General features: G+C 45.2%; 1 protein-coding gene across 1 annotated transcript in view; it reads left to right on the top strand.

Annotated features, from left to right (window-relative positions):
• PREX1 (phosphatidylinositol-3,4,5-trisphosphate dependent Rac exchange factor 1) overlaps nucleotides 1-21015 on the top strand; it is a 205061-nt gene extending 184046 nt beyond the window's left edge. Inside the window, 17 exon segments of the mRNA XM_074288551.1 lie at nucleotides 247-457; nucleotides 938-1205; nucleotides 3531-3737; nucleotides 5314-5402; nucleotides 6022-6104; nucleotides 7136-7226; nucleotides 8859-8987; nucleotides 10429-10470; nucleotides 11382-11599; nucleotides 13221-13320; nucleotides 13650-13793; nucleotides 13893-14016; nucleotides 14339-14405; nucleotides 15524-15693; nucleotides 16908-17010; nucleotides 18165-18232; nucleotides 18872-21015. Coding sequence (XP_074144652.1) covers nucleotides 247-457; nucleotides 938-1205; nucleotides 3531-3737; nucleotides 5314-5402; nucleotides 6022-6104; nucleotides 7136-7226; nucleotides 8859-8987; nucleotides 10429-10470; nucleotides 11382-11599; nucleotides 13221-13320; nucleotides 13650-13793; nucleotides 13893-14016; nucleotides 14339-14405; nucleotides 15524-15693; nucleotides 16908-17010; nucleotides 18165-18232; nucleotides 18872-18914 — 2157 coding nt within the window. The 3' untranslated portion in view covers nucleotides 18915-21015.
• Nucleotides 21016-24456: the final 3441 nt, after the last annotated feature.

Genomic DNA, 24456 nt, shown 5'->3' with positions numbered 1-24456 from the left:
CAGCTTCAAAAGTCACTTTCCATTCCCTTCATCATTCCCGTCACTCACCTCTCTTCTCGTTTCTTATAACGTGGAGCTGAGATCTGTACAAGCTGTTCTGCTTAGGGATTGGGAAGTGACTGAAGCCCAGCCACCCTGGCAGAACAGCCTTTCAGTGCAGTAAGTAGCCAGACGTAGGGGGATGATCCTTGGGAGCAGTGACCAGGCGCCCCGTGTGCCGGATGATGATCCTTTCTCTTTCCTCAGTACGCAGGGCAGCTGAAGGGCAGGGTGAGCCCTGCTTTCAAGCAGGCGTCTTTGGAACCTCACGCTCTCTGCAGCCTGGACTTTTGCCCCACCAACTGCCACGTGAACCTCATGGAAGTGTCTTATCCCAAGAACACTACCTCAGTGGGGAGGTCTTTCAGCATCCGATTTGGGCGGAAACCTTCTCTGATCGGCCTCGATCCTGAACAAGGTAGGCCGGGTCCCACGAGTCCCCAGCCCGTTTTATCCCCATGATGGGCTTGTGGGAGTTTTACCCTGGTGGGCAGCTATGCAGGTGGGCAGGCGTCTTGTTTTTTTCTATCAGTGGAGACAATTGAGTCAATACAGTCATTGTCATAGTCTAGTTTGGGGGAAGGAAAAGAGGAATAGAATATTCCTCTATTCTGTTTCAGAATAGAAATCATTTGGGTTCGTGCCTGGCTTTGGAATGTTCCTCTGTTCCTCTGAGTAAGATCGAGTTAGGAAATACAAGAGTGATACAAAAGAGTAGAGAATTCCCTCTGTATTTACTGTATTTATTATTATTATTATTCCGTATTTATGTATGTATGTGCATGTATATATGTATTTTATTATACATACCTAATTATATATTTCATCTATGGTTATTATGTATTATTAGATGTTGATCTAATGGATTGTTGGGTATTTTTGAACACACATCTTCTAGGTCATATAAACCCCATGTCCTATACCCAGCACTGTATCACCACTATGGCTGCCCCATCCTGGAAGTGCCTCTCCCAAGAAGATGGGGAGTCTCTTGATAGTCAATCAACTGTCAGTCAACAGAATGGGGGGCCAGGTCAAGAAGACCGAGGTTTGAGCTTCTTACTGAAGCAAGAAGACCGGGAAATTCAGGACGCCTACCTACAACTCTTCAACAAGCTGGATGTAGCTGTGAAGGAGATGAAGCAATATGTCATGCAGATTAACAAGTGAGACTGGGAGGGATGGGGCAGGGGGAAAGAAGGCAGAAGGGCTGGGAAGAAGGCTCGGGGAGCCTCAGCATTTCCTTTGTCATTTAATTCAGCACGCATTCCCAAGTCAGAGGCAGTGGGCCTAAAGCTCTTGGAATTTAGACTCGGTGCTTATTATTTTAATAATATGGGAGAAATGTCTTATAGTGGGAAAAGTTTTGGACTTGGAAGTCATCATATTTGGGTCTGAATGTTTGCACTGACACACACCAGCTATATAATTCTGGATGAATCATTTCATTTCTTGGAGTCTCAGTTTGTCCATCTGTAAAGTGGGGTAATAATACTAAATATTATTTGCATAATTGGAGTTATTGGGGTGAAATACACTTTGCAAGCTTTACTTTCTATAGAAATGTGTTGTTGCTTTAGTTATTGTTAGGATTAGTATTATTCTGTCAGTCAGGAGTCACATCTCACAGATATGGGTATTCTCTCTGCCATATTATAGATCACCTAGTATCTTAGTGAATGGCCTTTGGGGGTTTCTTTGGCCAATAAAATTCATTACTGAGTAGGTAGTTTCAGTAAGAACCAAAAATAATAATGGGAATCAGTAAATATTTATTAAGGGCTTACTATGTGCTAGAGGCTGGGTAAACACAAAAGTGAGTTGGCTGCTGCTTTTGGGGAAATTTTACAGGGAAATTCTAAGATATTTATGTCTACCATTTCTCTGGCACTTTTCTCACAGCATTTTTGTGAGGTCAGTATAATTGTGACCACATCACTACTACTAAATTCAACAGAATTTTGGTTGCCTACTTCATATAGGCCATGACATTGTTGATAGAAGAATGTGCCAGAAGAAAAACATTGGTTTTGCCATTAAGTCATTGAATGAGACCATGAACCCAATTGCTTACTCCAGTTTCCTTCTCTGTAAAATGAGGGGATTAGGAATTAATAGTTTCAAGAAAAGTACAGAAATGACACAAATAGAGCAATTGTTTCTCTCTCTCTCTCTCTCTCTCTCTCTCTCTCTTTCTCTGCATGTATGTTTGTGCGTAGTCTGTCTGTCTCTGTCTCTCATTCTCACTCTTTCTCTTTAGGTCTCTCTGTATTATTTTTTTTTTGTCTGTCTCCAGGTGTCTCAGTATCTCTCTGCATCTGTCTCTGATCCCCCACCTCTCTCTCTCTGTCTGTTTCTCTATTTCTGTCTCTCTGTTTCCATCTCTCTTTCTCTATCTGCCTCTCTCTTTCTCCCTCTCCCCCCCCCCTGTCTCTCTCACTCTTTTTCTCTCTTTGCCTCTCTGTCTCTGGGTGTCTCTGTGTCTCTCTGCATCTGTCTCTGATTCCCCATCTCTCTCTCTCTGCCTCTCTTGCGTCTCTCTGCCCCTCTTCTCTGTCTTCTGTCTCTTTTCTTTGTCTTTGTTTCTCTCCCTTTCCCTTTCTCTACACAGACACATACATATGCATAGACATTTTCTTAATACTAATAATAGCTAGCATTATGTAGTAATTTTAGGTTTGTAAAGTGTTTCATAGGTTATTTCTTCTCATCTTCATAACAGCCCTGTGAAGTATCGTTCCCATAATTATCCCCATTCTTTTCCACAGATGAGGAAACTGAGGCTGAGAAAGTTTAGGTGACTTTGCCCCAATCACGCAGCTAGTAAGTCTTTGAGACAGGATTCAATATCAGGTTTTCCTGACTCCAAATCCAGCCCTCTGTTAACAGGGTTTATAGACCATCTTCTCACTTATTCTTTATGTATTGAAATGTTTGTGGATGATTGTTAAGTTTTCTGAAAGCTAGATAATCAATACCTGGAGCTTTAATTTATATTGTTTTCCAGTTTCTATGGTATAAATGCTCACATTAAACATTTAACATTTATTGGTCTCTTTTCACTTACAAACCAGGGGATTGTCAGGTAGAAAGAGTTTTAGAATATTTGAGCTGGAAGAGACCTTGGGAATGTAAAGTGTTAGAAATGTAGAGACCTTACTTAAGTACAATATAGAATGTTAGCAATGGAAAGGAACCTCAGAGATGATGTATTCTATCACTTGCATTTTATAGAAAAGAAAAGAAAAAAGAGAAAGAAAATAAGTCTGATGTGTGATTTGTCACATTTCACCCAGGAGGTTCATAGTGGAAATAGAAATAGCAGTAATTTTAGAAGGGAGAATGGGAGAGAGAAATATAAAGCAGCCACTTAGTCCTTGTCAGATTACAATCTCAACACGAGATTGGGGCATTTTTCAGAGCTATCATAATCATAGGAACTGAGGGTTCTCATCCCACTGCTTCACACTGATGTCTCTTGTTCTTTCTAGACTATTGTCCTCCATCACAGAACCAATGGGTGATGGATCCTGTGAACCTCCCTCAACGGAAGAGGTCTCAGCCTCTCCCCTGGTCAGTGAGGACAGTGAGATTGACAAGGCAGACCACGGAGGGATCAAGAAGGTGTGCTTCAAAGTGTCGGAGGAGGACCAGGAGGACTCGGGGCATGACACAATGAGCTATCGGGACTCCTACAGGTAGGATACAGCATTGAGAGTGGATGGGCTTGGTCACACTCAAAAAAAAGTCGCCGACCTGCTGGGAAATGTCTGCTTTATCAAAGGCTCTGGGTCTCTCTTAAGACTTCTCAGCTGTGTGATCTTAGACCAACCACTTCATCTCCCTGGAATCAGTCTCTTCATCCCTGTCTCTCTCATGGGAAGTGGGGTGGGGTGGTGATGGTTGGGGCGGTGTGTGCCTCAGATGAGATAGTGAATGTCAAAATGGTTTATAAATGCTAAAACATAGGAATATAAAAAATTGGTAATAGGAAGAGTGAAGTATAGGAGAAGTAGCATCATCATTATTATTATTTATTATATTTTCTTATTACCTAAATTTCTTTCTGTGTTACTTGCTCTCCCCTGTCCTAGGGAGACATCCCTTATAATTTAAAAAAAAAATTAAAGAAATTTTAATTTTAAAATTTAATTTAATTAAAATTAAATTAAAAAAAATTTTTTTTTAAATTAAAGAAAAAGAGGAAAAGACCACAAAAATTCAACAAAGCCAATCACTATTTTTTTCATTGTCCCACATCTATGGATACTTTTCCTCCACAGACATAGCAGGGCAGGATGTTTGAGAAGAAAATAGAAGGAGGTATTCTCTCAAATCTAGAAGACATTGCAGTTAGTCACATGAACTTTCATTTGTTTATTTATTTATTTGTTTGTTTATTTTTCCTGAGGCTACTGGGGTTAAGTGACTTGCCCAGGATAACACTGCTAGGAAGTATTAAGTGTCTGATGCTAGATTTGAACTCAGGTCCTCCTGACTTCAGGGCTGATGTTTTAGCTACTGTGTCACCTAGCTGCCCCCTATTTATTATTATTTTTTTAATTAAAGCTTTTTATTTTCAAAACATCCACATAGATAATTTTCAATATTCATCCTTGCAAAACCTTGTGTTCCAAATTTTCTTTCCCTCTCTTCTCCCCATCCCCTCCTCTAGATGGCAAGTAATCCAATATAAATCAAATGAATTAATAATTATATGAAGTGGTAATTTTAAAGTAGAAGTAATTCTGGCACTGGGTCCAAGCTTTGCTGACTGCTTTGTCTCTCACAACTGAAATTTTTCTCAGTTGAAAAATTGTTGAAATGTGGAAAAATCTTTAGACAAAGATTTTTCTCATGCACAAAAAAGTTACATGTGCGCTGTGGAAGAGATGCCAAGGGTTAACCAAGGGTTAGACAGTTCCAGCCATACCAAGCTCTTCTGTCTTTGAGTTGTTCCTGGTGATCTTGTGTTTTCCTACTCAATAGAACACACATCAATTTGTCTTTTGTCCTCTGTAGCAATTCCTCTCTCTGTCAAGTTGGTGCTGAAGATCATTTCATTAAAATTGATGAAGAAGCCGTACCCTTCTCCCTTTTACTCACCAGGACTATCTCATTGAACTTTGGAAACCACCTGATCCCATCTTGATGCATTTAAACCATCTTCCTCCTTCAAAGTCCTTAACCTTCTCAAACTTCTCAAAATAGAAATCCAGAGTTCCTGGTAAGACCTTAGAGTTTCTCATTGTGTCCTTTTTGTATCTTTTTCAGCGAGTGCAATAGTAACCGAGACTCCGTCCTTTCTTACACCAGTGTCCGCAGTAACAGCTCTTACCTGGGCAGTGATGAGATGGGATCTGGTAAGTAGGATAGAGCCATTTTCAGGATGAAAAAAAAAAAAAAAAAAGAGGATGCTAGCAAGACAGTGAGGAAAGATCTTTTATACATCCATATATGTGTAGCATTGTCAGATGGAAGGGGGTCTTTGGTGCGGAGAATGAGAAATGTTCCAGGTAGAGACACTAGTGTGAACTGCCCAGAGGGTGGACTGATTTTCATGGGACAGTTAATGGTATAGATTGAAAAAGTATGCAAGGGAAATTAATTGAGATAAAATTGGCGGGGGGTGGTGGTGGTGGTAAGAAAATGTTGGCAAACTAAGGAGCTCAGACTCCTAGTAGGAACCTTCTTTACCCTGGAAACTACCTGACCCCATCTTTATGCATTTAAACCATCTTCCTCTTTGTAAGTTCTTGACCTTTGTCAAGTTTCTCAAAATAGAAACCTTAGTAGGGAGCTATTGAGTGTTTTGTAAGTGGGGAGTAACACCAGATCTATATTTTAAAGAGATGACAGAGGATGATAATCCTTGCTCTGCCAACAAGGATTCTTGTTTAAAAAAAAATCAGATGAGATGTTGACTGGGAAAAGACCACGGAAAGGGTGAACTTTCATGTACTTCTTTGTTCTCTCTCCCAGGAGATGAGTTACCTTGTGACATGAGGATCCCATCAGACAAGCAAGACAAATTGCACGGATGCTTGGAGCATCTGTTTAATCAGGTACAGACATCCCTTTCTGATAGCTACCAGTCTTCCAGTTTCCCTTTTGGAGAGGTGAAGACAAATATTCAGTCTGCAGTGTGTCATTGCCTGCTGTGGCAGTTACCTGAAGCTTTTGGACCTTTTTTCAGAAAAATAGTTTTAAATGCACAAAACAAATATATAGAATTACAAAGGATATAAACAAATGATAGTAAGATAAGTTATTAGAAGAAGTCATGGACCCCAGGGTTAAGAAGTATTCTAAGGCCTCCTTGGCTTGGTCCTTGCTTTCTGAGGCCACGTATAAGACCCTAGGATTATAGATGGATTATAGAGTTAGAGCCAGAGATAACCGTAGAGGTCACTGAGTCCAGGGCCCTCATTTTGTAAATAAATAAACTGAAGTCCTGAGAAGCTAGGTGGCTTTGTAGTGCCGGATTTTTGGGAATCATAAAAAACTGAGTTCAGATGCAGATGCCCTGTGGTTGTGTGAACTTGGGCAAGTCATTTAACTTTCAGCCTCAGTTTCCTTATAAACCTGGGACTTATCTCACAGGGTTATTTTGAGATATTAAAGTATTAAATCTGTAATGAGGATGACAATTTGTCACCACCCAAGGTTGTCTATTTAGCATCTGAGTCTGAATTTAAACCCTGGTCCAGATCCATGTGGCAGATAGTTACCGGCTTGAGAATTCTTCTCCTTCCTTCCTGGTACTCTTTCTTGATATCTTTCTTTCTTCAATAAAATATTGCCCTGAAGTGTCATTGAGTCATCCAGAGCTTCTTGGTGTCTCAGGGCATCCCAGCAGAGTCCAGATTTTGACAGGTCCTACACAGATGAGAAGGACGGAGAACAGGACCAGTGATGATTTGTCTGTCTACTGTTCAGTGGAACAACTTCATTACCAGGAGACTGGCTGTGAAAGGAGGCACTTTTCTGGCTACAGAATTTCATGTAGAAGGGAAAATCTTGGATCTTTTAGGACCCTTGACTATTGCTCCCTAGACATGGCCTACACTAACCAAATGCCTGTTAAATGTTGCAGGTGGACTCCATCAATGCACTTCTAAAAGGGTCAGTCATGAGCAAAGCCTTTGAGGAAACAAAGCATTTCCCCATGGAACACAGCTTGCAAGGTAAGCCTCTAAGTAGGGAGAAGTTGGGTATATTGAGATTTCTGCACAGATTAGGGTCAGTCAGGAGCACTGAGATGAAGCAGGTATCTTGACCTACACATTTAGGCAGAAGGAATTTTAACAACCAAACAGTGGTTTGGAATATCCCAGTCAAGGTAGAAGGCCAGGAAATTATTATTTTGAAGCCCTTGCCCTGCTTCTTTCCTTTGGAAATCCCCCCTTAGAATTTTTTGTCTAGTGGGAAGTTCTGCTTCAAGTGGCCTGAACCTATTATTGTTTTGGCCAAGATTTTCAGTGTAAATGCCCTGTCAGCCCACAAACCCCCTCCTGGGACTCCAGAAAATGGCTCATTTCCCTTGGAGATGGACGGCAGCCAGAGCTGACACCTCCTCACATGATTCAAAATTACTGCTGCCTGTCCTGTACTTCCCAGCAGGCTTACCCAGTGCTGAGTCAACAAGGCAAAGTGATAGCAAGTGATATTTACATATTTTATTTATATATATATTAAGCCTCCAAAAATTTCCTACCTTAGGGTTTGTATGCATACAGGTATACAACCCAGGTCTGGAGCCTGATACTATCTAGTTAATCATGACTATATAGTGATGAGGTCATTTTTGTACTACGTTTCTTTCTTTGAAGGAAAATATTTATTGTTTGAGGAGGCAGAATGACATGGTAGAAAGAACACTGAATCTGAAATAAGGGGATTTGAGTTGATTCAAACACATTCTCTGATACTTAATACCTATGGACAAGTCATTTATCCTCCAGGACCTCGGTTTCCTTACCTGTAAAATGAATGATCCTGATATCCTCTGAGCGCCTTTCCAGCTCTAGATTTGTGGATAAAAGATCTGGTGATCTTTCAGATCTGTTTTAACAACCTATTTATATTTTAGCGACCGTGTGTGGGGTTGGACAGACTTATTAAGGCAGGCCCTTAATCCTGGTCCCTTTTCATATGTTGCATGTTCTTACTGAGAAATTGATAACTTTGTGATGTCTCTAGGGAAGGACATTACAAACAGACCTGCCCTTTGAGAGGAATGGGTGGATTTTGCATGTATATGCTTTGAATGACTTAAATCTTAGTGTTCTGCTTTCTACTTTCAATGCCAAGGCTTCTCTTCCCAATCAGTTATAATAATAATTTAAAAAAAAATCTAGAGAAATCCCTTATCTGGTGTCATTTAGGTCAGAGTGCTTTAAGCAAGGGAGACCCAAGAGGTCAGGATCACTTAGCACTTTCGTCCCAGGTCCCGGGTTATTACCTGTATACATGTGGTCATTGGGGCCCCTTCTAGATGCTGCTTTCAGCTTTTGAGCCACTTGGTATGTTGAATAAAGATGAGTCAGGTGGTCAGCTTGCTCTTCCCCTAACCCACTCGGAGTTTAATTCACTGAGTGATTGGTGGGATTAAGGTCCCTTTCAGCTCTGCATTCTGTGAGCCAACGGTGGATCCGGCCTGTCTCCTGACCTGCCCATGACGAGGCTTCCCACTACCAAATACGTTGTCCCACGATGGGAGCTGTCTTCCCTTCCTCCTCTCCCTTATTCTACTCCGTCGCCTTCCTACCATTGGTAGGGTACCCATTAACTTCTCTCAACTTGCTTTCCTACTGCAGACTTTAAACAGAAGGAGGAATGTCCGATCCGAGGCCGGAGCATGATCCAGATAAGCATTCAAGAAGACCCTTGGAACCTTCCCAACTCCATCAAGTCCTTGGTGGACAATATCCAGAAATATGTGGAAGGTTTGTGCCTAGGATGGGTGAGGGGGCTCTGGGAGAATCATTGAGGAGGTCAGTACAATTCACCAGGGGCTGGCCTTCGTTTCTTTGGTCCTATATGTGCCTGAGCCAATGCCTTAGTCATCCTGGTGATCCTAGAGGTCACTCGAGTGGATTCTCAAGAAGGTTAGTATTTCTGTCAACATCCCTTCCGGGACATCATCACAGTGATGACTGTAATCCTTTGGATGCCCAAAGAGCATGTGGTTGGTATAATGGAAAAAGTGGAAATCAAGAGACTAGCCTGGGTTCTACCGCTGTACTGCCTTCTGGGTGATCCTCGGTTCAGGAAGGGAGTCAGATTGTGGAGGGCAGCCAGGTGGTGTAATGGAATACTGTTAAACATATAGTTTGCCTGGATTTCAGCAAAAACTTAACGGCCCCTCTGCAGTTCTTAGAGATGAGACAGAAAAGGGAGCTAGAGGAGAGAAGGACTGGGGTCTAGTTGAATGACCGCATCATCGCCGCATCGTTGTCACTTTGGAGATGGATGTCTGTGGTGGAGTGCCCCAGACGTTTTGACCCATGTTCTTTAAAGGTTCTGTTAGTGATTTCAGTAAAGCCAGAAAAGGCATATTTTTCAACTATCCCTGGGAAGTCCGACTTTCCCATCTTTTCCTCACAACTTCAAGCCCAAATATGGGTGGGGATCTTGTGGGGAAAGCTTTCCTATAGTTCCCTCTAACTTCTCCAGGGAAAGGGAAACTTTGGGTGTGAGAGAGTGGTTAAATTGGCATCGATGATTATGCCCAGAGCCATCCCCCCTTTCCCTCACAGCTCAGCCCAGAAACAGTCCTGCTTTGGAGGCTTGTTATGACCCAAGTGAACCCAGGGAGTAGTTGTCCCAGTCCAGAGAAAGCTCCTTTAGTGTTCCTTGGGGGTGCCTGCTTAGCTTTTCCTCTCTCTATACTCTCTGCATAGATTCTTGCTGCCTGTCAAATAGAGTTCACGGTCCTCTGCTTGGCAGTCCGGGTCTTTCCAGTTTCATACTTCCCTCCATGTCCTCTCCGCCACCAAAGAGAATGATTTTGTCCCCAAAACACATTTCTCTCTGGGCCTCTGATGCTCTCCCTCTCCACTTTGCCAGTTGAAGCCTTGATTGTTCTTCCTTTAGGAGGACCTGGAACACCCCCTTGGTGCTTCCTTGATAAAACTGCCAGTACCCACATAAATCTCTGGAACTTGGTGCATTTATCATGCTATGTCAGTCTTGCTGTGTCTGACTTATCCCCATTAAACTTAAGGCCAGGCATGTGTCGAGTCTTGTTTCTGTATCTCCCTCTGGGTTGGGCATAGTGCTTACATCTGCACCTAAATTCTTATTTGCTCTGAAGTTCTTAGAAATGCATCCCCGAGCCTCAGACTTCTGAGATTACACTCTTACCTCTTTTCTCTCTCCTTGTAGATGGGAAGAATCAGGTGTTGCTGGCATTGCTCAAATGCACAGGTAAGGGCTTGCGGAGGCCGTGGGTTCCAGTGGAAAGGGCACGGGAGTCAAATCTCATGTCATCCTGTTCTCAAACATATATATCCCAGAGTAACTGGGCTAAAATACCCTTCAAGGGGAGGCTGGAGGGGAGAAGGTTGACCTGTGGAAGATGTGGATTCTGGGAAGGATTTTGGCTGTTTTTGTTATCTTTGATGAATTTATAGGCTGACTGTGTATGTATATTACCCTTTTTTTTTTTTTTTTTTTTTGTTAAGTGCTGGAGCCTGATTCCTCCCTGCCAAAGTCTCAATTCATCACCCTGTTTTTCATAAGCGAAATGTAGCCTGTGGGCCACATGTGGTCAAACATCAGGCTTTTAGTTTCCTGTGTTTGTCATCCCGGGCTTGTTCCTCCCTCTTCCTGTTGCTTATGGAGTTTGACTATGGGCATTTCTCCACCCCTAGTGGAGCAGCCTCCTTAACTCCCTTAAGCCCCTTCTGGGCTCATGCGCTCAGGCTCTGGGCTACCCTCGCAGCCCCTCTGTTACAGAGCCTTCCTCCTGAAATTCAGCTTGTCAGACTGGGAGCACGAGGGGGGGCGGAGCAGTTCCTGAGAAGAGATGGCTTGTCTCCCAGAGTTGTTGGGGGGATCAAGTGAGATATCAGTCAGGTGCTAGGCCCTTAATGAATGGAAAGGAATAACCTTTCTTCCCTTCCTCGGACCCATCGAGGAGTTTCTTTTGTGTTAGAATGCACCATGAACTGAGAGCCCCTCGAGCCCGCGAGGAGAGGAGAGGTGTCAGGGATCCCTGGTGAGAGAGGGCTGGGATCTCAGCGTTAGATAGAGCCACACCCGACCGTTTCCTGGCCACTGCAATGTGGAGGCCGCGGGAATCGTGTCAGCTTATTTCTCTCCCTCTCCTCGGGCAGATACGGAGCTGCAGCTGAGGCGGGATGTCATCTTCTGCCAGTCTCTGGTGGCTGCCATCTGTACCTTCTCTGACCAGCTGCTGGCGGCCCTAAGCTATCGCTACAACAACAACGGCGAGTATGAGGAGAGCAGCCGGGATGCCAGTCGCAAGTGGCTGGAGCAGATCGCGGCCACGGGGGTTCTCCTCCACTTCCAGTCGCTGCTGTCCCCCGGCTTGGTGAGTCCCCCGGGGGATTGGACTGCCCTCCCCCGAGATTGGACTAATTGGTGTGAGAGCACCAGAGTACCTAGCTCCTCCCAGGGTCACCTGAGACTCCTTATCTGGAAAAGTCTAACTCCGATCCCATTATCTCCAGTCTGGAGACAGTCACTATCTCTGCTAGGCCTCCCATTCTAGGATTGAGCAACCCTGGTGGCAGGATTACTCTTTAGCTCTGCTGCATCTGCCTGGGTCAGCGAGGGCTCTCTGGGGCTGAGCAGCCCACCAGAATCCAGCAGACGTGATGACCCTGCAGAGAGTGATGATATTTACAAACTTTCTCCTCTCATTTGGGAGTTTGTTGTACTTCGGAGGCAGTGCTTTCCATCCATGATCTTTTTTGGTCTTTGCAGCCATTGAGAATAGATGGAGTTCCGTAACTATTATCTTCCCCGTGGGTTTGAGGCGAGAGGAGGTAGCATGCGGGGGCAAATCACAGGAAACAGGAGTCCCCGGCCCGCGCCTTTTCTCCCTCCACCCGCGGGGCCCCCCAGGCCGGTGGGCGCGCTGCCTTGTCACTGTGAGCCAGCTGTCCTCTTGTCACCTTGACCGGCGATGTCCTCTCGGGGCTTTGCTTCCAGACTGAAGCACGGCTTTTTCACTTTCCTTTTCTTTTTTGAACATCATGGAATTACGGAGACATGATGCAGCATTCCACATATATGGTTGATCTCATTTATGACTTCTCAGGTGAGGGACTGAAAGGAGGGAGAGAATTTGGAGCTCAAAACTAAAAAGATTGTCAGAAATAAATAAAAATTTATTTTAAAAAATGGAAGGAGTCTGGCCGTCTAGCTCCAATGGCGTCCCCTAACGTCCCTGTTGGCTCTAACATTTCTCTCCTTTTCTACCCTGATTTCTTCCAGCGAGCATTCTAGCTCTCCCATTTTTGTTTCCGTGCTGCTTGCTGCCTTCCCTCTTCCCCCCAGAGAGCGTGGGTGCCTCCGACACAAAGCACCAGTAGTCTAGGTGGCTGTGGGCAAACCTGCGGGGGGTTTGAGATATTTTAGTACTTTTGTGGAGAAACAAAGCTCTATCTGTAAAGAAGGATCACGCTGCCCTCTGCTGGTGAGATGCTGCCTGCCGTGGGCCAGATCGGGCCTCTCCAGTGGTCCTCGAGCTTTTTAAATGGGGGCCAGTTCCCTGTCCCTCAGGCTGCGGAGGGCCGGACTGTAGTGAAAACAAAACCTCTCGCTCTGCCTCCGCCCTCAGCCCATTTGCCATAACCCGGCGGGCCCATAAACGTCCTCAGCGGGGCATCTGCCCGGGTGTAGTTTGAGAGCCCCTGCTCTAGTCCTATCTTCCTACAGCTGGGGAAGATATTTAAGAAAACCCAAAGCTTAAAGCCCAGGCTCTTGCTGTCAATGGGAATGAAGCTCCGTGCTGGACGACATCCTCGGTCCTTCCGTCCCACGCCGTAGAATACAAAGCTGGGCCTCGCTTACGTGTCAGGGAGAGGGTGGCAGACGCCTGCCCAAAGCGGGGGGCACCCGGCCCGCAGGGGCGGCGCTGGAAGGCTGGCTCTGTCCCTGTTCGGAGAGCGCCGCCTCTATGCTTCCTCTCTTTATTCACTCTCCAGAGGGAGGAGCGCGTCATGCTGGAGGACGTCCGGGTCACTCTGCCAGAGCTGGACAACGTCACCTTCTCCTTTAAACAGCTGGACGAGAATTTTGTCACCAGTGAGTGTTTTCGGGCTGCTTTGCCCTGGCCGGGAGAAGCGAGCCCTCAGCCGGTGGCGTCCCCCACGGTCACCTGTTCCCCTGAGTTATAAGCTAGAAGGGACCTGAGAAATCGAGTCTGTCCATTTCACAGGGAGGAAATTTTGTCCTAGAGATGTTTAGAGATGTGCTCAGGATCGCACGGGGCCCGGGCCGCATGGTGGGATGCCCACGCTGGCTTGGGGAGCCAGCTACTTACCGTGGCTAAAAGTAGATTAATTATTCTCCTCAGTCTCAGGACATCCACTCCAACCCTCCTCCCTTCCCCCCGTGTTTTTTTGTCTCTCCAGACACCCATGTCTTTTATCATATTGAGGGCTGCCGCCAAGCCTTGAAGGTCGTGTTTTACCTCGACAGCTACCACTTCTCTAAGCTGCCCACGCGGCTGGAGAATGGGGGCAGTTTAAGGCTGCACACGGTCCTCTTCACTAAAGGTACGAGCGCCATGTCGGGGGCTGGGGAAGTGGCAGGGAGGTAGGACCCACTCCTGTGTACTAGGCCTGAGTCTCACGGCCGCCTTGGTTCCTTCCCAGCCCTGGAAAATCTGGAAGGGCAGCCCCAAGCCGGGGGCTCCCCCGCCTCCCTCCTGGAGGAGCTGCAGCAGGAGATCAATGCTCAGTCCCTGGAGAAAGTGCAGCAGTATTACCGACGGCTCAGGTAGCAGCCCCCTGCCCGCCGTTCCACCCGGGGAGGGGCCACCTTTTACTCTTTGGTTTCCTCAGGGCGAGGGAGGTTGAGGAGCACTTGTGGGAGGGATCGAGTGGGGAGGACTTGGGACCTCTATTCTCACCTCGGACATCCCACTCAGAGGATGACATCTCTGCCCCTTCTCATAAAATCCGGATCATAAATTAGATCAAGTAGGATATTTGTTGGCTCTGATACTCTGTGACCCTGGGAACTAAAAGCCAGACTTTCTAAGCATCAGCTCGAAGCCCGTCCTAATTCAGCGACTTCTCACTTTACGACTCCCTCTCAGGACATTTTACCTGGAAAGGTCCAACCTACCCACGGATGCCAGTGCAACAGCGGTGAAAATTGATCAGGTATTTCTCTCCCGCTTGGTTTTTATTTTCCTTTTCTTCCTTTCTCCCTCCTTTTTGCCTTCCTTTTTCCCCCTCTTACTCCTACGGATTTCTTCACCTCTGACTTCCCTGAGGGACATGAAATGTCTTTCATAAATATTTATTGAGCGCCTGCTTTGGGCCATATTAAAAAAGGATCCGGTGTCGTCCTTACCCTAAGGAAGCTCACAGTCTCTTGACTTAAAAATAAGTCTTGTTTTTAAGACTTGTATAAATCAATACCCAAATCTTACTCCACTAACATGTATAATCAGGGAGCCAGAATGTCTACTTTGGGCAGTCAGGGATAATAAATAACAGCTAGAGTTAGCAGGGAAAGATTCCTGATAGGATTTGGAGTATGGGTGAAGGCAGGAATAGAAGGGAGGAATAAGCGAAGGCATGGAATTGGGACTAAGGCTGGCCTGCCTCCCTGGGACAGTTAGAAATAGTAACATTTCCACATTTTTATAATAAGTTTCTATATTCTTATAAAGAAACATAATAATGGATTTCCATATTCTTATGTAAGAACTAGAACTACTGCTGGTAGTCAACATACTCCCAGTAGCCTGGCTGGAATGGAAGAGACTTCTGTACTAAGATAGGCAGTTGGTTTGATTGTGAAAGATGTTGAAAACCAAGCTGGGGATGGCACTGGGAGACCAAGGGCTCACAAAGGGTAACAGGAACAAGGTACTGCTTTAGAAGGCTATGTGGGCATGATGATGCAGTGAATAGGAGAGAGATTGGAGACGGGGAGTTCCAGCTCTAAGGCAGTAGTAGTAAACAATGAGGTTCGGGTCAGTAGCCGTAGAGGAGACAATGTGGTAGGATCACAGCATTGACTTTGAGGTGGAGCCTTGAGTTCTGGCTCTGGAATTTTGTTATCAGCTGTGTGACCAGGGGCAGGTCACAGCCTCTTCATCTGTAAAGAGAGGAGGATGTTGGACCAGGTGGCATCTGAGGTCTTGCCCAACTCTTGTGCCACAAAGTCCCCTATGGTGTAAGAAAGGACGGAGTCCGAAGCCAGGTTCGGGACAACTGGGGTCAGAAGTCTTAAACTTTGGGAAGCTCACTACTCTCTGACTTCTTTGCAGCTGATCCGTCCCATCAATGCCATGGATGAGCTGTGCCGCCTGATGAAGTCCTTTGTGCACTCGAAGCCCGGCACTAGCGTGCCTGGAGCAGGTCTGCTGCCCATCTCTTCCGAGCTCTGCTACCGCCTGGGTGCCTGTCAGGTTACCATGTGTGGCACTGGTATGCAGAGGTGAGCCCTGGCTGCCCTGTCTCCTGCCTGCCACCCCTTCATCGCTCATGGTGCGATCTCCTGTCCAGGAACAGGATCCTTTCAAAATAGATCCCTCTAGATCCTCCAGATCAGTGGAAACAATGCACTGCACTTGAAGGCTTGGATTTAAGTCCTTTTTTTTGTCTTTTTAAATAGCTTTTTATTTACAAAACACATGTATGAGTAATTTTTTTCAAAATTGACCCTTGCAAAACCTTCTGTTCCAAATTTCCCCCTCCCCCCACCTCCTCCCCTGGTTGGCAGGTAGTCTAATACATGTTAAATATGCCAAAGAACATGTTACTGGATTTAAATTCTGATATGAATTTCAGTTTCTCCAATTGTAGAACAGTATTACTAATACTCCTACCACCTTCCTCATAGGGTTGTTGTGAATCTTAAAGCTGTAGAGAAATGCGAACAATAGTTATTATTATCTTGGGAGGCAGCAGGAGTCAATAGAAAGAACACCGGACTAGTACCACACACTGACCCCCCTTGCGACATAGGCCTGAAGTTCCCCTTTTAAAATCAAGAGTTTGCTTAAATGATCTTTAAAGTCTCTATTCTGATATTCTAGAATTATTTACTTTCACACTCTGGACCAATTCTTCCTTTGTAAATGGGGATGGAGAAATGGATATACTAGACCCCGTGTGTCTTTAAGGCACTTTCTAGCCAGCTTAGCCTTTGAAAGTAAAGGGCAGTCATCATCTTATTTCCTAATATTCTTATCTCACATCCCCTCATTCTCCCATCCCCCATGCCTGCAGGTCTTAGGAGGGTCCGGGCTGTGAGGGTTGGGTAGTCCCAGGGAGTGGGGCCTTCAGCAAGGTCAGTCTGTTCTCTACCTCCGACCTGATGAACCACCAGACTGGCCCCCAAACCACCAGAGAGCGCTCCGAGATTCAATAAAAAAGATGAGCGGAAGAAAGACTGATTATTTCAGTTTAATGAAATGGGTCTAACCCCGATCTAGCCCCACTAGAATATAGGAGGCTCGGTATACCTATAGAGCTGTCCCAGGGAAAGTCCTGAGAGATAGATAGAGCTTCCTCTATGTCTTCCTCCCAGGCCACTACAGGGGGGAGGGGAAAGGGAGTAAGGGGGACATTCCCTCTGTGTCCTGAGACTGCATGGAGGTCCCTGCTCTGGGAGCTTCTCACCACCTTTTGTCCTTGTCCTGTCCCCAGGAGTACCCTGAGTGTCTCCCTAGAGCAGGCGGCCATCCTGGCGCGGAGCCATGGGCTGCTTCCTAAGTGCATCATGCAGGCGACAGACATCATGAGGAAGCAGGTGAGACCAGGCCTGGCGGAACAAAGTTAGGAACCAGACACGGGCACAGGGCAGCGACCAGGATTGCCTTGGGTGGTGACACCTGGGGCTTCCTGTGTGCCCAGGACCAGACGAGCCTCTGCACTGGGGCTGTGTTGTTACCTCCAGCTGCTGAGGGGAGAGAAATGGGGAATGGGGGGGGTGAGCATCACTGAGGGGCTGGAAGGGGGGTACCACTCTCACCAGGACTGCCTTATCCCCCGGGAGCATCTCAGCCATTCATAGGCCATGATTCATTGTGTCTGTGAATCGGAGGGTTCTCACCTAGTTTGGGTCTTGCCAGTCTTTTGTCTCCTCTCTCCCCCCATCCAGTAGGGTTGTTAACCACCTCACCTCATATCTCTCCTCTCTCTCGCTCTGTCTCTGTCTCCCTCTCTCTGTCTCTCTCTCTTTCTCTCTCTCTCTCTCTGTCTCTCTCTCTTTCTCTCTCTCTATCTCTCTCTCTCTGTGTCTCTGTCTGTGTCTGTCTGTCTGTCTGTCTGTCTCTCTATCTCTCCTCTCTCTCTCTGTGTCTCTGTCTGTCTGTCTGTCTGTCTCTGTCTCTGTCTCTCTATCTGTCTCTGTCTGTCTGTCTCTCTCTGTCTCTGTCTCTGTCTCTGTCTCTCTCTCTCTTTCTCTCGCTCTCTCTCTGTGTCTCTCTGTCTCTCTCTCTCTCTCTGTGTCTCTCTGTCTCTGTGTTTCTCTCTCTCTCTCTGTCTCTCTCTGTCTCTGTGTCTCTCTCTCTCTCTCTGTGTCTCTCTGTGTCTCTGTGTCTCTCTGTCTCTCTCTCTCTCTCTGTGTCTCTCTCTCTCTCTCTGTCTCTCTCTCTCTCTTTCTCTCTCTGTCTCTCTCTCGCTGTCTCTCTCTGTGTCTCTCTGTCTCTGTGTCTCTCTGTCTCTGTGTCTCTCTCTCTCTGTGTCTCTGTCTCTGTCTCTCTCTGTCTCTGTCTCTCTGTCTCTCTCTCTGTGTCTCTCTGTCTCTGTCTCTCTCTGTCTCTGTCTCTCTGTCTCTCTCTCCTCTCTCTCTGCCTCTCTCTCTCTCTCTCTCTCTCTCTCTCTCTCTCTCTCTCTGTCTGTCTGTCTCTCTCTGTCTCTCTCTCCTTCTCTCTGTTTTACTTTTTCTCTCTCATCTACCAGGGGCCCAGGGTAGAAATCATGGCAAAAAACCTCCGAATCAAGGATCAGATGCCTCAGGGAGCCCCTCGGTGAGTATGATCTAGAGTGGATCATTCCTCTTCTCCAGGGAATTATCAGACCTTTGTTCAGCATTAGCCATTGGTCAGAACCACCATTGAGCTTAGCAGCACCAGCTTACTCATGCTGTTCCCAGTGACTTCCATCTTGTCATTTATTCGTTAACATGAAATACTTGCTGGATTGCTCTAAACTCCTCTGTGTTCCGCCTTTGCTCTCACTGCTCCTTAGCCTTAGAATGACCTTCCCCTATCTCTAGCCATACCCTAGAGCGCTGTACTTAAAGTAAGAAAACCTGGGTTTGGGTTCAGGCTCTAATGCTTGCTACTTCTATGACCTTCAGCCAGCTACTTTAGTCTCTCTGAACCTCAATTTACTCATCTACAAAAAAGCAATCACAATCCTGGCCCGTCTTCTTCACAGGAATGTTATGACGTCCCTGGTGAGCCTCGAGGCAAAGACATAGCCAAGCTCCCCTCTTCCTGATCTTGCCTGATGCAGGGCTCCAAGATCAGAGTTTGTTGAATCCCCCAGGGAACAGGGGCCTGTATTCTAGAATGAGAGGGAGGCAGCAGAGGGTGCCTGGGAACAGACAGCCCTTTGGCTCTTTGGCCCCTAGTGAGAACCTTTCTTTCCATTCTGTTCTGTAGGATCTATCGACTGTGTCAGCCACCTGTGGATGGAGACTTGTAAATAAGAAAGGACGAGAACCCTTGCTTTGTTGGAGACCCTGGAAGTGTTCAGCAGAGCCAACCCTCAGGACCCTTGGTGTACCTCACTCCCCTGAAGGCAAGCCCTCCCCGTGCCGGGGCACAGGAGCTGAGAGCCCGCTGCCAAGAGCCTTTTCTAAGACAGCCCAGACTACTTGAAAGCTGCCCAGCCCCCTCCTCCTCCCGGAGTCAGCCCTCCTACCCATCCTTGTCTACACATGTGCTTCCTCTCTCAGGCCTAGCCGGGAGAGCTTGGGAGAGACCGCAGACCTGGCAAGGACAGCTGGCCTGGGGCTGGACGTCTTCAGCCAGGTGCCTGCGATGGATGGCGGTCAGTTGGTGCAGTGAGAATCAGAGCCCAGGCCTGCCACTGACCAGTCATCCCAGATGTGGTTGCTGTCCCCAGCTCCCTTAGGATCCTGCCTCCCTTTTATCCAGGGAGCCATCAGGGTCACTGGGCCAGTGGCTTGGAGTCATCAGATCCCTCTTGTAAGACACAACTTTCTAAATTGATCAATCTGCACTTTTGAAACCCATGTCTGGCACAATCTTGGGTTTCCTTCCAATATGAAAAGAAATATTTATTCTGGAGCTCTTCGTCTTCACAGATTCCCCAGAAAGAAGCTCTTTCTGTGCCCAGAGCCTGGTATACATTCCGCAATCACTGCTTATCATGGGTCTCCTTTCCTTAGTGTTCAGGGGTAGGCATTAACCCTTACTGATGCTGTCTCTCACCTTCTGCAAAGCCGGTCCTGATTGACCTGAAACGAGGATGGAAATCAAGGCCATGGGATGGTCTGGTCCATTGGACTGGGCCCATTTCCCCTATAATGGCAGAAGAACCCTGTTGTACCTATTTATGTGGAATAACACTCCTGGGGTTTTGGGTGTTTTTATTGTGTGATTATATATTTGAGATTTTAAATTTTAAAGAAAGATATATTGTTTAACATGGGACCAACACGATGTAGCTTTCACAACATTTCCCAGTTCTACTAAAAACAAAACTAAGTGATTTGAAAATGAAGGTTTTACTCTTTTAATACTAGGATTTTAGGAAGAGTTTAATGTCAAGGAAAAAAGCATCAGGTGCCTCAGATGGATTTCTCTTCCCCCACCCCCCCATATCAAAATGGTTTCAGTTTATCAGTATTAGATAGAATGCCACAACTTTATTTTATGATATAAATGGATTGAGAAATGCCCAGAGTATCAGCTGTGATAGGTGGGATCTAGGCATCTTCTTAAAAAGTTTCAACAAACAGAGGGCACACACATGGTGGGATCCCTGCCCCTCTTTCCCCACTCATCCCATCAAATTATGCCCTCTAACACCTCAGTCCTGGTCAGACCATAAAGCAGGTGGAGAAAACCATGTTTGGGAGGATAAAGGCTTCCTAGGTGCTCTTTTAATTTGTTTTTAATTTATTTTTAATTTGTATTTGCTTTGCGCAGAATATTTGATACCCTTGGTTCGGTTGGCCAGCTAGCCAGGAAGTTTACTAGAATTGAGGAGCTATCTACTCTCCTAACTGTCCCCACTTCAAGAGAGCTTGCTCCAAACCTGTGGCAAATCAGCTTCCTGGAGGCCTAGACGAGGCAGTTGTCCCTTTAAATAACTATGCAGGGTCTGAAATGCTGAAGCTGAGTGAGAAGGGAAACTAAACCTGCCATTTCTTCAGCCAATGGCCAAGATGAACTACGTGGGGTCTGAAAGTTGTTCTTGGGGTCTCAGGTCTCGCCTCAGTGCTTCAGATCAGAATAGTCTGAGGAGCAAGTCATTGCTTGGAACTTTTCTTTTCAATGTTGTCTTGGGGGGGATTGAGAGGAAAATAGATCCTTTTTCCAGCACTCACTGGGAAAGTGATGGCCCTTTCTCCAGAGAGGAAAAAAAGAGACCATTTAGGTTGCTCACCACAGTGGGCATGTGCGTGGGGTGGGAGGATGGTTTGGTCTCATTGGACTGGGAGCAGAGGTTGGCTCTCAAGGACATGAGCCTTGTGCACTGGTTTACATGGACTTGTACATAATATTCTCATTAAATTCCTGATAGATTTTTTATTATTAAAAGTTGGTTTATATTATAAGGAAGGAAGCTGTGGTTTTCATTGGACTGAATGGAACTGTTCTTTTCTTTGGGGGTGGTTGATCCCTACTTGTCAAACTAAGTAGACCCAAAACCGGCAAAAGTTCCTTCTAGCATCAGTTTATTTGTGAATTGGACGAATCATCCCATTGTTGTCTATCCTGGCTTTGAGGCAGCTCCTGGAAGCTGTCCACAGAACTTCACTGCAGCGTGAAACTACTGAAGCACCATTGGATGCAATTGCTTCAAAAGCAATTGGAACAAAGCATTGGAATAGAAGGAGGGAGGGAAATAGGAATTCCTAGCAGTGTTCCTAGTTTGCTCTCTGCTCCTGGATAAATCACATTTCACCATCCAATCCTGTGTTAGGAGCCCCACATTCTGAGGTTCTGTGTTAATGTTCTCTCATATTGATACTGCCTAAACATTGAAAGTTGTGACCTAGTGGATAAAAAGGTGACCTTAGAGTCAGGAAGGCATCACTTAATTTCTCAGTATTGCTGAACACTTCATTTAAGTTTATAAACTGATATACAGTGGCAGAGGAAATTTGCTCACCAAAAGTTCCCTGTGAAAAGATTGCAGATCAGATCTCCTTCCCGAAACATATACTTGTATATAGGATATACATATAATGTCTATGTCTGTGAACACATTGTGTCTGTAGACATAATAATTAATTACTGATTAATTATTTTTTGGATGGCCGGGTCAGGGTGTTGTGGATTAGATAAGAAAATGGTTAATGCTTATTAATTTTAGTTTACCAAAAACTTTAGATCTTTTTTCCTATCATGCATCATCTAGACATGCAGATTATACTTGAATTCAAACATAAAAGTCATTCCTATTAAATTTTATTTCATTAAACTAGATAGACAGACAGCTATTGGACAGAACATTAGATCTGGAGTCAAGAAGACCCAAGTTTAAATTCTGCCTCAATAGCTGTGTGATCCTGGACAAGTCTGCCTTACAAGTTTCCTTATCTGTAAAATGCAGCTAATAGCATCTACCTCCCAGGATTGCTATGAAGGTAACATGAGATCATATTTGTATGTAAACGTAGGCTATTAACAGCCTAATATTCTAGTCTGTTGTGATCTTTTTGGAATCTGACTTACCCAGTATGTCAGCTTTCCCTCTTAATTTTGTATAGTCTGAAATTTTGATCTGTGTCTTTATCTGAGTCATTTTAAAAATGCCCAATAGCACAGGACAAATGGCAGGTATTTGAAGCATTTCACTAGATTTCTCTCCAAGTTGATGGTAATGTGAATGACCATATTTAGGCTTGGTTATATAATTTATTAATCTACTTAAACTCACCTAAATATCACCATTTTTCTTCATAAGAATGAAGCAAGAAGCTTTTTCAAATGTCTTCCTAAAATGTGGGCTCTTCTTTTATGTCAGGACTTTTAAACTGGGTTTCAAGAACTATTTTGTTAGATAAAATTGGTTTCTTTTGTAATCCCAAATACGTTAAAGTCATTATTCTGAGAAGGCGTCCATAGACTTCACCAGACTGCCAGAGACATCCATAAAGCGGAAAAAAAGAATTCCTAGATTAGGATTTCTCCACCTTTTTTCCTGAGGAATTTTTACGTGACCCCAGGTATTTAGGTATATAAAAGAGACACACAATTCAAAAACTGATTGATGATGAATCATAACTTTGTGACCCCCACATTCGATTACGAGACCCCATGTGGGGCTGTGAACCCCCGTTTGAAGCTTTGTGTTAGATCACACCTGCTCTAGCAGTCATTGGAGAACAGGTGGGAGAAGTGTGTTAGCCTGTCTCCCTCCACTGGGCTCTAACCTGAATCAGAACTAGGTTGCTTTCCCTGCACAATTTGTGTGCCATTGCACTCCACTCCCCTTCTCTCCTAACTCCCTTTTATTCTGACCGAGGGATGGTTCGAGCATCCCTTCCCTTGAGGTCCAGCAGGTGGCGATGATTCCCTTCCTATGAACACAGTGCTCTGACTTGGTGGCAGCTCTGTCTGCAGAATCACAAGGATGTATTATTATTAATTATTATTATTTTGCCCTCTGCTTTCTGTCTCAATCTGAGAAGAAAAATTCCCTCTCCTGTTGTGACTTCCCTGGTCAGAAAGCATTGTGTGTGGGGATTAATCCCTACTCCCTGTCTTCCTGGGACCCAGCCAGAGTCCAAGATCACATAGAATGATAGAACTTCAATTTCTAAGAGACCTTAGAACGGGGCAAAGCCAGAACTAGAAAGGTCCTTATAGTCACAGAGCTGGAGGGGACTGTTTTGCCAAGAAATGTCAGGGAGAAAAGATCCTATAATTTGTAATGTTAAAACTAGAAACAGTCTTTGAACCTAGGAACATTGAGCCTGAAGATACCTTGGGGTATGGCACATAGCTCTACATTGTTGAAAGGGTTTGTGTTGAGTTGAAAGGGATTGTGGGACTACTTTGGCAGGTGAGACCAAAACTAAAAGAGGAAGTGACTCCTCAGGATTATTGTATTCTAGGCTACATGGTGAATTTGTGATGGAGCCTAGGACCAGAATGTGTATCTTAATACTGCTGTGCTTTCGGTGTTAGGATTTAGTTAAAGACAAATACCTCAAGTTGGGGAAAGGGGGCAAGATGAGAGAATCTCAAACATGGCCTCCCTCCCCCCTTTTTTTTTTTTTTAAGAGAAATAGATTTCCCACTGGCCTGGGTGACTCATTCCATCACCAAAAAGCTTCTAATTTTAGGACCTACTTCAAAGTTGTGTAGATCATATAAAGAATGGGGTCCTTTGACATTAGTTAGGAATGGCGTCCCAGTATTATCTAGAGATTTGAAGCAATCCCCAGCAAACTAGCAGAATAAGTCCATATTACAGACTGATGTGTCGATACAATCTTTTGGCTGAACTTTTGGTTGTCCTTTTTTGGTTGAACTTTTGGTTGTTATTCCATTAAAAACTGTATCCTACATCTCCCAGATGGAGTTTTTAGGAACTTCTTAATGGAAGTTGAGTTGATGAAAGTCTAATATTTTTAAGCATCTCCTTTAGCTCTGGACAGCTGGTGATCCTGTGAATATTTTGTGCTGGGTTTGAAGTTAGGAAGGCATCTTGAAGTTGAAATCTGGCCTCAGACACTAGCTATATGACCCTGAGCAAGTCACTTACCTTTGCCTCAGTTTCCTCATCTGTAAAATGAGCTGGAGAAGGAAATGGCAAATCATTCCAGTATCTTTGCCAAGAAAACCCCAAGTGGGACCACAAAGAATCAGATATGACTGAAAAACAATGGAACGGCAACCTTTCCGTTTCTCTGAGTTTGGAATGCGAGAGAATCAAGACTAGAGACCAAGTATGAACTCCCCATTACAGACTTTGGTAGGTCTTTGGCCTGATCTGGCTTCCTTCCATCTCCCTTGTGCAAGCACACATCTCCGGGCATGCT

This window comes from Sminthopsis crassicaudata, chromosome 2 (assembly GCF_048593235.1).
Source record: "Sminthopsis crassicaudata isolate SCR6 chromosome 2, ASM4859323v1, whole genome shotgun sequence".
NCBI lineage: Eukaryota > Metazoa > Chordata > Mammalia > Dasyuromorphia > Dasyuridae > Sminthopsis > Sminthopsis crassicaudata.
The sequence above is the reverse complement of the archived record's forward strand: the minus strand, read 5'-3'. Positions and strand labels throughout refer to the sequence as shown.